This window comes from Diabrotica virgifera, chromosome 1 (assembly GCF_917563875.1).
Source record: "Diabrotica virgifera virgifera chromosome 1, PGI_DIABVI_V3a".
In the NCBI taxonomy this organism is placed as follows: Eukaryota; Metazoa; Arthropoda; class Insecta; order Coleoptera; family Chrysomelidae; genus Diabrotica; species Diabrotica virgifera.
Genome location: NC_065443.1, coordinates 266,020,901 through 266,036,686, shown reverse-complemented (window position 1 = coordinate 266,036,686; position 15,786 = coordinate 266,020,901). Strand labels below are relative to the sequence as shown.

Here is a 15,786-nt window from a genome sequence, read left to right as displayed (position 1 = left end):
GCTTACCGCATTTTAAAGTTAAAGTCAAATTCTATCGGTTTTGATTACTTTCATTGCTAAAAATTAATTTTTTTATTGTTAAACAAAGCTATAAACACATAGTGACTGAATGATGTTTTCAATGCATTTCTCATTTGAAATCAAACGAGTAGGCGCGCATATAGACAATGTCTACGTAGATTACGTACATTAAATCTCATGCATTGGGCACGGGAAATACTATGTGTTTATGGCTTTGTTTAACAAATAAAAACTTAATTTTTAGCAATGCAAATAATCAAAACAGATAGAATTTGACTTGAACTTTCAAAAGCAGTAAGCATAATTGCTATTTTATTTTTTAAGCAAAAGTTATTCGGGTTCAAAAATTGCACTTTTTCAATTTTTTGAAAGTTTAACCGCGTTTATCTCGAAAACTATGCATCCCACGAAAAAACTTGTAAGACTGAGAATCACCCAGAGTGAAAACTTAGTCTTTTTGCTAGCAGTTGCCGCTAGGGCATCTATGCCATTTCTTTCGTTGCAATCCGGGACTGCACGCTGGGGTTTGTTTTGGTTGGATCAGGGAGAGCAGCATATGTGCCTCCTGATGAGAGACTAATAAGTTTCGAAACCGGTAGAGGTGCTTGCTGCACTCTCTGATTCGACTGGAATATGGTTCGGCTGTATTTTCGTTTTGCAACGAAATTAAAAATGGTTATTCATTTTTGATTTACATTTACTCTGATTGGAGTATTAAGGGAACCCTTCTCGTTGGAACTTTACCGCGCTGAGCAGATGGGACGTGAATTGTAAATTGTAGAATTCCCCCATCTTCCTTAGTCTCAGCATCCAAATCTCAGGCTTGCAAATTGTAGAAGGCTCGGAGGTGTAACCAGGGAAGGTTCCCATTGATTTCATTCTGGTGGGATGTAGATGCCATTATGTTGTTTTATATGCCATTAGAGTGAAAACATAGTCTTTTTAACAGTACAATTGGGATGTTGTTTGATCCAGTAGCTTACTTGATTTTGGCTAATTTTATGGAATCACTAACTTCAAATAATATAAAACAGTAAAAGAAGGCTTAAATTATTGCATATCAGAAAAACCGCTTATGAATTTTTGAATAACAAAATAAAGAAAATAAAAGAAATTATATCCATAACCAACAAAACTATACTTTTAGATAAATATTCATCAAATTCTGTTCAGTTATTTCATCTTTATTATTTGTAGTGGACATATTAGCAACCAGATACCTTTAACTGCACTTTTTTATTTAAAATTCCTTATTTTTACTCGTTTAAACACCATTTTTAATAAAAAAATTTTATAAACCTTAAAAACCAAATAAACTTACACGAACGAATAATAAACAGTAAAAACCAAAACTTCAGTAACTGAGGAATTTTAAATTAAATCACCTGTTTTTCTTTACTTATTCCAATCAATATTTACTTAGAATGAATATTACGCTATAGTCTACAATAGCCATAGATAATGAGATAGTTAATAATATTGTAATCTAGTTCTAACGTTAAACTAGTAATAGGTTTCTATAAGTAAGATCTAAATATCCTAAATGATCCTAAGATAATATTTAGCTGGTTAAGTTCTATATTATATTCCTATTGTAGATAGTCTATACGGGTTCGGGAAATTCGCAGAAAATTGTGTCCCCAAATAAAAAGTATTTGAATGTTTATTTGTTAAGCTACTATAGACAAATTTATAAAAAATATTTTATTATAATGCTAACTTTTTTTCTTATTACGTAAATAGAAGAGACATTAGAACAGTAGAGGTAATATCTTAAAGAAAAGAGTTTAAAACATGTTTAGATAAATACAGAATATGTATAATATTCATTTGAATATAGAGGTATCAACAGGTGGGGCAAAAAGTAATCAGTCAATGTTGTTTTGTTGTAATTTATTTGTTTTTCTGAAAAACAGTCCCAATTCATGCGGAAAAAGTCATCCAATTGACGAGTAAAAATTCGGTAGTCATGATTATGTAGCTCGCGCCGTCCGGAGTCGTAAGAAGAAGGCATGTGGCGTTCTTAACGAAAAATAGCCCTATGAGTCCTTCAGCGTAAAAAGCACACCACGCAGTAACTTTGAGCGGATGTAATGCCTCTTTGTGGATGACCCACTGATTTTTGGTGCTTAAAAAATAATTTTTTTCATTCACATAACCGCTAAGATGAAATGAGCTTCATCGCTCTTAATAATTTTCGGTAAAAAATCGCCCTTCTCTCTGCTCCGGTCCGATCAGCTTTGGAAGCATCTGGTGTTATCCCAGTCTCTTCCAGGCAAGTGATTAAATGCCGCAGTATTTGCCCAGTTGGTGACGAATGGCCAGAAAACCTGCGTAATTCATACTGCGCCAATACAACCGACGAAGTGTTGCGCAAAAAAAAATGGAAACAATTATTCCACGTCCTTTCAGAGTAAATTGCAGGAACGTATCTATAAAAATAATATCGGGTAGCCAGGTGGTAAAGGCTCTGGAATTGAATCGAATTGACTCTCAAAGTTAGTTTGGAACTCTCTTCACAAAATTTGATTTAGATCAAAAAAATAACAAAGCAAGTTTCCTCTGGGTATCTCGACGACATACTGGCATTGAAATGAATGAAAAAGCGGAACTTCTTGCCAGGGGAGGGGCAAAAGAAACAATAATAGGCCCAGAACCTTTAGTTTTCATAGCAAGGAGCATAGCCAAAAGACCGATATCACACTGGGTGGAATGAATAAAACGTAATCATTGGTACAAAGAAATAGATCTTAAACATTCGAAGTCTTTTATACATGAACCTTCAGAAATCCAAAGATCTACTAGGTATGAATATGAATGATCTGGGAATTATATTAGATCTCTTAATATAACACAGCCAGAAAGTGTGGATTGCAGGTTTTGACTGGGCGAAGACGAGATACTGGAAAATTTTCTGTGTATTTGTCCACTGTTGGATAGGATTACAACATTAATAACTGCATCCGAAGAGGAAATGTCCAGCCTGCTGCAGCTAGTAGAAGCCGAAAAATGGTGGTCTCAAGATCAATAAACAAAAAACAAAAATTATGATAGCAGATTATTCAAATTCACTTCAGACAACAGGAGCCTTAAACCAGTTTGAATTGGTTAACGAGTTCAATTATCTAGGATCCTACATCAGTAATACATGATCTTGTGAAACAGAAATACGTAGGAGAATAGGCATGGCCAAAAACGCTATGAGTCGATTATCGAAAATCTGGAAAGATCGCTCCTTGTCGAAGAACACCAAAATAAAATTAGTACGTGCCTTAATTTTTCCCATATTTAATTACGAATCCGAAACATGGACAATGAAATCGGAAGACAGAAAAAGGATTGACGCCTTTGAAATGTGGTGCTGGAGAAGAATGCTTCGGATCTCATGGACGGAACACAGAACAAATCACTCAATCCTCCAAGAGCTTAATATTCAGACTCGACTTTCCTCTATTTGCCTCTCCACCGTCTTAAAAATTTTCGGCCATATTGCAAGAAGTGATGATAATCTTGAGAGACTCGAGTAGGTCGCTCACCTACTCGATGGACGAATCAAGTACAGAAAGAAAGCCAGTGGAAAAACATTATCTGAATCCATGAGGGAAGCTCAGGACAGAAGCCGATGGAAAGAAATAGTTGCTCGTATTATAGGGAATCACGACACTCAGCAATGAGGAAACGACTGAGGAGGAGGATAGGATTAGGCTCAATACATACCGATTAGGCGTAATACGATGTCATCGGCGTACCTTAGGTGGTTCAAGTGTTGTCCACAAATTTGTATACCTTTTTCTTCCCATTCTAATCATTTAAAGATATTTTCCAGAGCCTGATTGAAAAGTTTAGGTGATATTGTTTCACCCTGTCTTACACCTCTATTTATTTGAATTGATTGTGTTTAAAATTATAATATAGCATACAAAATTTAACAGTTTGTGTACTAGTATCATGCTTCTAATGATCAAGAAGAGCGATATACCAGAAAATTGTAGAGTAGTCAACCTGCTTAGCAGTTCTGAAACTGGCTAGAAAAATCATAACTAACACAATTACTAATAAAATTGAACTATCAGATGAAAACCAATACTTTCACGTTCATAGGTCTCATTCAGTAGATCAACAAAAACACTTGCCTATACAAAACTTAACGGCGTAACTCGCCTGTTGCGTAAGAGAAACAGATCATCTTCAGGTCCTATTAAAACAATTACCAAAATGAACAACAAACTAATTGAACTTTGAATAAAGCAGACTGCAAGAACTACCACTGCATCTTCGTGGCCATCACTCTCAGTAGGTTATATTTAAAAGTTATGAAAACCCTAGTAGGGAATATGAACCACTTGAGCTGGAGCAGCAAGCAGGATTCGAGTTTAATTATCCACCACATCTACGCTTTAACTCAGAAAGGCGCCCAAAATTTTCTTGACTAATAAAAAGAAGACCTATCATGTTGTTCTGAAGCTATTTCCTTGTGGCATTTTTATGATTAATTATTTATATGGGAAATAAGCCACAATTAAAATGAAAAAAATAATTTTATTAACGTTTCGACGCCCAAATCGGGTGCCGTTGTCAAAATACAAAATATTACTAAAATAAACTAAAGTGTTGTTGCTAAGCAAAAAAATTCTTCTAATAATTTATTTAATCTCACTCATTTATATTGGCAATTCAGACATATATTATACATTTTAAAGTAGAAGACTTTAAAATGATATTGCCAATATTTATGAGTTGCGTTCCTGGGACGACTTAATGAAAGATAGTTCATTCGATTACATGAAATTAACCCCAACTCAAGAATATCCGTCATAAAAAATTATAGCATGTGCTATGTCTTTAAAAAGACAACCAAATGCAACGACAGTAAAATTCTCGCGTTAGAGACTTCATAGTAAATCACAAGGGAAAACCAGGAAAAACCCTGTGATACTATCCCGACATCGTAAGTATTTGGTCTTACATTAATTTACTCTCAAAAAATAATACCAAATTCTGACTTGTAACATGTTTAAATTATAAATAATATTAATAATACTAGATATATAAGTAATACTAAAATATAAAATATGTACTAGCTCGATATTATTGACTTATTAATCTTGGTATTTTCTTTCTATTGACTTCCTCTTTCAGTATGGGTAACCACATCCTACTGCATTCTACCGAAGAATTTGCGACACAATTGGTTTCATTTAGCATAATTAGAGCCGCTTCTTTGATTTTTCTCTTTTTACTATCTGATTCTTTCAGGACTATACTTGAATCTCTCCACTGAATTTTTTTTTTGTGATTTACTATGAAGTCTCTAACGCGAGAATTTTACTGTCGTTGCATTTGGTTGTCTTTTTAAAGACATAGCACATGCTATAATTTTTTATGACGGATATTCTTGAGTTGGGGTTAATTTCATGTAATCGAATGAACTATCTTTCAGTAAGTCGTCCCAGGAACGCAACTCATAAATATTGGCAATATCATTTTAAAGTCTTCTACTTTAAAATGTATAATATATGTCTGAATTGCCAATATAAATGAGTGAGATTAAATAAATTATTAGAAGAATTTTTTTGCTTAGCAACAACACTTTTATTTATTTTAGTAATATTTTGTATTTTGACAACGGCACCCGATTTGGGCGTCGAAACGTTAATAAAATTATTTTTTTCATTTTAATTGTGGCTTATTTCCCATATAAATAATTAATCAAGACCTATCATATCAAGAAAGTAGAAAGAACAAGCACAAGAAGAAGAAGAAAAATATAAATAGATTATATACAAGTTATATATTCATGTTAAAAGTTTTATCTTTTTTTGGATTTTGTTCAGCATTACTTTGATACTGATAGTTAACAAATTTATGTATTATTTTGTACTTAATGAAAACCTTCAAATACCATTTATTTGGGAAAGAACTTCCTACGAACCGATAATAAACAGTTATCACAGTATGTTGAACACATGAACAAATACATAAAGATGCTGATTACCGGCCTCAAGCTTACGTAGTGCACAATGCTTTCAAGCATTCAGTGTGTTGTTTTTGTTTTAGATACACGGGAGGTATCAACTTGAGGCTTGGAAGCCTTATGGTTGCCGACTTTTACAGCGTTACAGTCTCTTACCAAAATTCACAAAAAACTTGTACCAATACGTTTTCAAATAAAATTTATACTGAATTATTATTTTTAATAAAGAGCTTTTTTGTTTTTCCAAATTATTTTTTATACTTTAAAAATATTATAACTTTATCATTTAGCTCAAATCAAGTTTTGATCTTTTAAATATAATTTAAGGAAGCTTTGAAACAACTTTCTACAAAGGCGTTAGTTTAAATATCATGAGGTGATGAATATCCTTAGACATGGAAAACTACCAAAGTTTTATGTCATTTAAGAGCCCCCTCTTTAGATTTAGTAACATATAATAATCAGACGGGACCAAATTATAAGGGAAAAAATACGCTAGATGAGGACAAGTTGTCATTGTCACAACGCTCTTGCAAACCGGTGCAGAGTCTTAGAGAAATAAACCTTTTTTTGTTCTGTATATGAGGCCATTTCTCAATGGGTTCCTGCTTAAAATTATCTAATAATACACAAAAATATTGGCTAGGGATATCTTAATATCTTTTTAGTCTAACCTATAATGTTTACAGGTGAATGCCCTTGTATTCTCAATACTTCTATAAGGAACAGAGACTTGGACTCTTCGCGCACGCGTGCGCCAAAACATTTATGCCTTTGAGATGTGGTGCTGGAGAAGAATGCTGCGCATACCTTGGACAAACGTTTCCATTTTAAACCAATTCGAGGTTAAAAAAAGGCTGTCCACAATATGTCTGCAACGAATTCTGCAATTCTTCGGTCACGTGATTCGCAGAGGTGACGATAGTTTGGAGAGATTAATTGTTTCTGGAAACGTTCCGGGGAGAAGATCAAGAGAACGATAATCAACTAGATGGTCTGACCAAATAAAGAATTCAGCTGGAAACTCATTCTGCGACGCTCTTAGAGCAGCTGAAGATAGAGACCAATGGAAAAAAATTGTTAGGAATATTGGAAGAAATCACGACCCTCAGTAATAGGGAAACAACAAGAGAGAGAGAGAGAGAGAGAGAGAGAGAGAGAGAGAGAGAGAAAGAGAGAGAGAGAGAGAGAGAATGTTTCCAGTGATCCATTATTGGCTGCTTTGAAGCAAGTTTTTTTTGGCTTCAGTCCACTGCCATGCGTTTCTTATATTCTCAGGCATATATGAGTGAACTAGTGGATCCAGATTTCGTCAAGGCTTACCAACCGATTCACGAAGGATTGCGCTTCATAATGTGAAGTATGCCTTCTGTAGATGCAACACAATCAAATAAATGAACTCTTTGGCAATAGTGTTTTGTTATTTTTTTTTTATTTTGTTCTTTATCAAAAATTGTAGAAGATTCGATAACAAATGCCTAGAATAGCAGCTTTTATAAAGATTTTAATTCGCTGAAACTTTTTACTGTTAGTTATTACGGAAAAAAAATGCAAGTTTAAGACATTTACAAAAAAATGTATAGTTAACATATTTATAATGTTTAAGAATCATAAAAATAACAAATTCATTTAATTTGAAACACCCGACCTGACAAAGGATACAGACCTGATAAAGGTTTTCGATCGCATCCAAGTCGAAGACGTCTACACCCACTATATAGAACAAACATACCAATCAACCTGATACAAAACATCAAAAACATCTACTTCCATAATCAAATACATGCAAATATAAATGGGAAACTAACACAATTTATACAAGTACAAAGCGGAGTCAGACAAGGATACTCGTTAAGCCCACTGCTCTTTAATATAACAATGGACGAAATAATACAAGCACTACGTAAAGGCCATGGTTACAGAATGGAGAACAAAAATATCGAAATATTATATTATGCAGACAACGTCTCATTAATCGCCGATACAGAAGACGATCTCCAAAGATTAACACATATTGTTAATACAACAGCCAAGAAATACGATATGATAATATCAGCAGAAAAAATCAAATGTATGACAACATCTAAGTACCCACTACGATGTAAAATCGAAATTGATGGGAAAATAACAAAGCAGGAAGCAAGGTATAGATATCTGGGATTAGATGTAACTAGTTAAGTAGATGTTAAAGAAGAAGTACGACAACAAAGCTTAAAAGCAAGTTAAGTGGCGGGATCTCTTAATGACACAATCTGGAAGAACAAACACCTAAGACAAGACACAAAAGCAAGAATCTATAAAGCAGCAGTTACACCTATATTGACATATACGGCGGAGACAAGACCTGATACATCTAAAACGAGACAACTACTAAAAAAAAACAGAGATGAAAATACTTCGACGAATATCAGGGAAAAGTCTGTTGGATAGGGAGAAAAGCGAAACCATAAGAAGAGCATTCAATGTAGAAGACATAAATGGATGGGTGACAAATCGGAAACAGGAGTGGAACGAACACATTAGTAGAATGGCAGAGGATAGGATAGTACAAATAGCACGAGATAAGTCACCAAATGGACGAAGAAGTATTGGCAGACCAAGAAAAAAATGGTGCGATATTAAAACAATTTAGGAGGCTAATATTGAAGAAGAAACAGGCTTTAAAGCCTACATACAATAAAGAAGAAGAATTTGAAACACCAAAATATAGTTATCTACAAAAATTTATTTATCTGAAAGTTTTGATCTTTATTGTTATTTTTTACTGGACTAATACAATTAGTTTTAACTTTATTTACTGGTCTAATAGAAAGCACTTACATTTATAATTTTGTCTGGTGGTTTTATAATGTTTCGATAGCTGTAAACTCATACCAGATAGTAAAATAATAGAAATAATCTATTAATGGAATTCATATCATATTGAATATCATTAAATCAGAATAATCATATTGAAAGTCACATTACATTTTTATTGGTTTTAGTTTGTAAACATAAATAAAATAAAAAAACACTTCTTTGCTCATAAATTTTATTTTATAAAACTTTCGTTTGTCATGTTTTTTGTAATATTATCATTTTATATTACCATTTAATAAACATTAAATTTTTTTTTAAATATTGTGTTCATAGGGAATTTATTAGCCACAGTTGTTTATAATGACCATTACATTTTTACCAAAAAAATATTTGACGTTTCGATTTCCATTCCGGAAATCGTTTTCAAGAAGATTATTAAGAAAAATATATTTAAAGAGTGTATAATCGCCAAGTTGTTGAAGGTTTTTTCCATGACACTTGAACAGCCACTTGAACAGGTACTGAAGCGTTTTTTCGACAAGTAATACCTATAAGACCAAATTGTAACTATTTCCTGCGTAGGATCTGGCGGCCATTTTTATTTATAAACAATTAAGTGTCAAAAATGGCATTTTTTACTTTTTTTTAAATCAATGGAAAACAGGGAAACATGGTTTTTTTAATATAAATATGGTCGAGATTATGAAAAAAGCTTTAAAATGACGTATTATAAAATTTGATGTACTCATTTATTGTTAATATAATTGCGAAAAAAGGTCGGAATTACAAAAAAAATTATTTTCGCAATATCTGTTGTAAAAATTAGTGTACAGCTTTGAAATTTTTGTCAAATAAAGGTTCTTTGGTGCTTAATATGTGATAAAAATTTCAAAGCGATTCATTCAATTGTTTAAATTTTATTCAAATTGTTTATCCCAGAGATCATTTTTTTGCAATAACATAAGTCAGAAGAAAATGACGTAAAAACCATTCCACAGGTGTCAAATGAAAGAGCATATGCTATATTTTCAACTTGGTTTAAAAAAAAGTGAATAAAAAATTCATTTATTAGTAATAAATAATTATGGAAAAGTATTGTAAATCTTTCCTTATAAACTTTTTATTTTGTTATATAAGAAATTATACATATTTATTACAATTTTTATCAATTATGATATAGATAATATTACTTGGTAGTTGTGCACTTAAAACAGGGTAAAAAAGTTAATTATTTTGGAAAAAGTTATTCAAAAAGTTTATAAAGAATAATTGACGATACTTTTGCATAATTATTTATTAGTAATAAATGCATTTTTTATTCACTGTTTTAAACCATGTTGAAAATGTAGCTCATGCTCTTTCATTTGACACTTGTGGAATGATTCTATGGTCATTATTTTCTGACTTATGTTATTGCAAAAAAATGCTCTCGGGGATAAACAACTTGAATAAAATTTAAACAATTGAATGAATCGTTTTGAAATTTTTATCACATATTAAGCACCAAAGAACCCTCATTTGACAAAAAATTCAAAGCTGTACACTAATTTTTACAACAGTTATTGGGAAAATATTTTTTTTGCAATTCCGACATTTTTTCGCAATTATATTAACAATAAATTTGTAATGTTGTTCTGAAGCTATTTTCTTGTGGCATTTTTATAATCAAGTATATTTAAATGGGAAATAAGCCACAATTTTACCTAAAAATGATTTTATTAACGTTTCGACGCCCAAGTCGGGTGTCGTTGTCAAAATACAAAATAATACTAAATAAATAAAAATGTTGTTGCTTAGTAAAAAATTCTTCTAATAATTTATTTAATCTGCTATGAAATCTCTAACGCGAGAATTTCAGTGCCACCGTTGCATTTGGTTGTCTTTTTAAAGACAGATTACATGCTATGATTTTTTGTGGCGGATATTCTTGAGTTGGGATTGATTTCATGTAATCGAATGAACTATCTTTTAGTAAAGTCGTCCCAGGAACGCAACTCATCAATATTGACAATATCATTTTAAAGTCGTCTACTTTAAAATTTATAATACGTGTCTGAATTGCCGATATAAATGAGTCAGATTAAATAAATTATTAGAAGAATTTTTTACTAAGCAACAACATTTTTATTTATTTAGTATTATTTTGTATTTTGACAACGACACCCGACTTGGGCGTCGAAACGTTAATAAAATCATTTTTAGGTAAAATTGTGGCTTATTTCCCATTTAAATATACTTGATAATAAATTTGTATATCAAACTTTGTAATACGTCATTTTAAAGCTTTTTCCATTTTTCACTGTTTTCCGTTGATTTGAAAAAAGAGGGGAAAATGCCATTTTTGACAGTTAATTGTTTATAAATAAAAATGGCCGTCAGATCCTACGCAGGAAATAGCTATAATTTGTTCCTATAGGTATTACCTGTCGAAAAATCGCTTCAGTACCCTGGCTGCTGAAGTGTCACGAACAGCGTATATTTTTGTCTTATTGCCCTGGCCTATATCAAAATTGAGGTTAATATACTTGGACATAATTTTGTGGGCAACAGTCATGCAATATCTAAGCGTAGATGTTTTACGCCTATTATTTATGTTGTTTGCACATCAAATTCCAATAATTATAATTATTCTGCATGTCTCTGCATTATTTTTATGTGCTTTAGGCGGTTTTTCTGTATGGTAGATAATGTTCGTATTGCGTTGTGTATTATGTATTGCATATAAATTGTGTATGATTAAAGACATGCGTTTCACATTTTTTCATTCGATATTGTTGGTGTATTATTGATCTTCACTTCTTATTTTTAAGTATTGGCAACTAAATCCTCCTGCATCCTGCTGATAGGCTTGCTACTCATTTTTTTAGCAGCATGCTTTGATTGCCAATAATTAAAGAAAAAGTGAACAACAATAATATACCAACAACATCGGATCAGAAAATGTGAAACGTCTGTCTTCAATCACATAAAATACGTATTCAATACACAATACACAAGACAATACGAACATTCCCATAAAAAAACGCATAAAGTACATAAAAATAATGCAAAAAACATACAAAAAAAAAATAGAATTTGATGTACCATAGGGCATAAAACATTCACTCTCAGATCTTTTCAGCTAAAGCATGGTTGTTGCCTACAACACCATGACCAAGTATACCAACCTCAATTTTAATAAAGCCCTCAAAAACTTGGCGGTTTTACAGTCTCTAAACACAATTTCTCTTAATAATCTTTTTGAAAACGATTTCCGAAGTGGAAATCGAAACGTCAAATCATTTTTAGGTAAAAATGTAATTGTCATTATAAACAACTCTGGCTCATCCCATATAAACACAACATTTAATTTAGACATGCCACAAGAAAGTAGTTTCCTTGTTAAACTTTTTTATGAATTGGAATTTTCTGTGAATTTTGGTAAACTGCAGCTGATTTGGACTCAGATCAGATTAATCAGGTTAAATGTATTGTTCTCTCTATAGGGTTTGGGATACTTACCTTCATCATAAGTAACAACGTGTTAAATACAATTAACATCATGATAAAATACTCGAAGGGAGTGGAAACAACAATTCTCCATATTTTGTATTTGAAGCTGTTCCGTTTGTTTGGCATGTACCTCTCCAACGGCCGTGCTTGTATGGTGAAGTCGATGCAAGATTTCTAAAATCAAACGACAATTAATGTATATTTTTAAATCGATTCTATTTAGAAAAAAAAATACTTGATGATGAGTTCAATGGAAAAAAACTACCTATATGCAAAATGCATCCATAAAAAGTTACGTGGTGTTAAAATTACAAAATAAAATGGATTGACTATTTTACTGCAAATGGGTTTAAAATGTTAAAAGAGTTGTAACGTAGCTTAATTTTTACTTTTTTGTGGATTCAAAATTTGACAGTTTAGTGATAGTATAAAATGAATTGGAGTTTTAGGCCAGGAACCGGAGCTTTTCACCTCGCAATTTTTACAGAATAGATCGATTTGCTTGAAAATTTGAGAATAAGTAGTGGATAGTCCAACGATCAAAATCTATATGATGCCGAAAGGCGCTTTTACCATGGGGGTGGTTGCCACCCCATCTCGGGGGTGGAAATTTTTAATTATATTTTGACCGCAAAAATTGATAAAATTATTCATTATAATCAAAAAGGGTTCTATACATTTTTTTGATAAAATTAATAGTTTTCGTTTTATTCGCTATCGAAAGTGTTAGTATTGTACAGAAAAAATCAATGTTTTTCGATATACTTATTCATTTATGATTCACTCAATTTTTGCCAAAGAAAAAATGTTTTCAAACCAAGTTCTTGGGAATCAAATAACCTACAATTTTATATTAAAACATTTTTTCCTATCTCTGATACTAATCTTTCTATTCTGAAGAAAATGGCATTTTTTACCAAACTACAAAGATTCGTTATTTGCTTTTAACTCCAGTTTTTTAAAAACTAATTATTCTAAGCCAGTCAAACTTCTAGAATCTATTAATAATACATAAATAAATAAATAAATAATAAATAAGGCCAATGACTAAGAACCACCGCTAACTTACATTATTATGCTTCCAATTATTGGATTTCTCCTTTTTTTTTCAAAAAAATATATTGATTTATTAACCGTAACTATTTTACTTTTTATCTTAGAAAGTTTGGTAAAAATAATTTGATAGGTTTTTACAAGATCTATAAGACTTTTAATATTAAATATTTTTAAAATCCTCAGTCGCAAAAAGAGGTGACTTTGAAAGGGTTGGTAAAGGTGGTTTTTATATGTTATTACAAGTTTTAATTGTTAATAGCTCACTCAATTTTTACAGTAAAAAAAATTTTTGCAAACCATGTTCTTGGGAATTAAATATGCTACAACATCGTATTTAAACATTTTTCGTATCTCTGATGCCAATCTTGCTATTCTGAAGAAAATGCCATTTTTTTACAAACTACAAAAAGACCAAATAAGGTCAATGACTAATTTTAATTAGGGTGGTGATTAGGGGGTTGCTTGCGATCACTTTTTCGCTGAAAAAAATAGGGACTGACATTCTTTCCATTATAAGTCACTTCATTTTTACGCTAGAGACTTTTTTTATTTCTGGAGATAGATAATTTTAAGTACTTTAAATTAGTTTGAACAAGTTGTTCTCGAAAAATGCATAGTTTTCCCGTCTTTGACTTTGAAATTACAATATTTAGCATTTGACGAAGAAGAGCCATCATATAATAAAGTACAGTTCGATTACTATTGGTCTTAAAGAAAACTTAAAAAACGATTTTGTTTATTTCTTTAAAAGATAAATTTTTGTTAAGTAAAGTTGTTTTGATAAAACGAAAACTTTTGGAGTTATTAGCAGAAAACTTTTTAAAAACATTGATTTTTTCGATATAAAACTAATACTTTCGATAGCGAATAAATCGAAAACTATCAATTTTATGAAAAAAATGTATAGAACGTTTGTTACTTAGAATGAAAGTTTTTACCAACTTTTGCGAATAAAATAAGAAAAAATTTCCACCCCTCGAGATGGTGTGGCAACCAAATCCATGGTAAAAGCGCATTTCAGCATGATATAGATTTTGATGCATGGACTATCCACTACTTATTCTCAAATTTTCAAGCAAATCGATCCATTCTGTAAAAATTGCGAGGTTTTGTCCTATTTTAAGCTTCATTACTTGTACTATTTTTAAATATTAAAAAATTGCACTATCCTTACCTGGTTTTTGTCTATTTCTCCGCTTTGAAGTTCAGCCTCACCCTGTTCTTGAAAAGTAATGATGATCAAGGCCACGAATATATTTACAAAGAAGAAAGGAAATACTACGAAATATACAATATAGAAAATGGATATCTCTATTCGGAAATTTTGAATTGGGCCTTGATCCTCATAAGTGGCAGCCATTGAATTTTGCAGAATCCTGAAAAACAGTATTAATTATTAAAATATTCACCACCACCGACCATAAAATTAGGGTCACCGCATATTTTAGAAACTTTATGTTTTTGTGTCTTTTTTGGTTGTAACGTAATCGAAGATTCCAAATGGGGTGAGTGGTGGCATTAAAAGTGTTGAAAAACGAATATTATGGAAACGTCTGGTATGGCACAGAAATGCATAAGTCGAACCCGCTTATTAGAATATCGGTTATAGGAATATTCCGGTTTAAGAAATAGAAATTTAAGGTCCCGAAACGTTTCTATTAGCCCCCAATGATCGGTTATTAGAATATCCTGGTTAAAGGAATACTTTTTCTTGACACTAAGGCTATTCCAATAAGCGGGTTCGACTGTATTGGATAGAGAATGGGAAAAAATGTAATTTATTGATTCCTTTATAAAGATGACATCATAGCTTGCCGCTGATCCTCTCTGTATCCATCCATGCGCCTTGCAACAATGACAGAGAATCTAGTTCGATTCAGTGGATTGATATGGTGGGAGCTCCTACCTCTAGGTCTCTGAGTATAAAGGTTGATCGAAATATTAATACGATAAATCAGAGGCAACCACCCGACCAAAAATTGTTTCTTCTCCCACCCATCCGAGTGCCGGTAATAGTAGTTTTTCACCGGCATCTAAACGATGGTTTTCTGAATTCAAAAGCGGTCGTACCGATAACAATGATGCTGGGCGCTCTGGAATGTCAAATGATTCGGTTATTTCCGAAAACATCGAAAAAAGCTGGAAGTTACTATGTAAAACCGCAATGTGAAGTTGAAAGGAATAGCTGATATGCTAAAGTTGTCAAAGTTTAGCGTTTTGACAATGAAACATGAATATTTCGGTGTGAGAACGCTATTTTCAAAACGGGTGGCGCGTTTTCTCACACTAGAGCAAAAACAACAAAGAATTGGTTAATTTCGTCGCTGTTTGCACTTGTTTTATCAGAATAAATCCGACTTTTTGCATAGGTATCACAACTAGACATAGATAGCAGTCACAACTAGACTTAGGCAAATATGCAAATTGCATATTTTGCATATAAT

General features: G+C 32.0%; 1 protein-coding gene across 27 annotated transcripts in view; it reads right to left on the bottom strand.

Annotated features, from left to right (window-relative positions):
* Positions 1-15,786, bottom strand: part of LOC114344868 (voltage-dependent calcium channel type A subunit alpha-1) — a 460,590-nt gene that overhangs the window by 198,102 nt on the left and 246,702 nt on the right. For all 27 annotated transcript variants that reach the window (XM_050650056.1, XM_050650071.1, XM_050650052.1 and 24 more), the window contains 2 exons: positions 14,517-14,718; positions 12,296-12,460 (listed from right to left, as the gene is read on the bottom strand). In XM_050650056.1, coding sequence (XP_050506013.1) covers positions 12,296-12,460; positions 14,517-14,718 — 367 coding nt within the window. The remainder of the gene's footprint in view (positions 1-12,295; positions 12,461-14,516; positions 14,719-15,786) is intronic.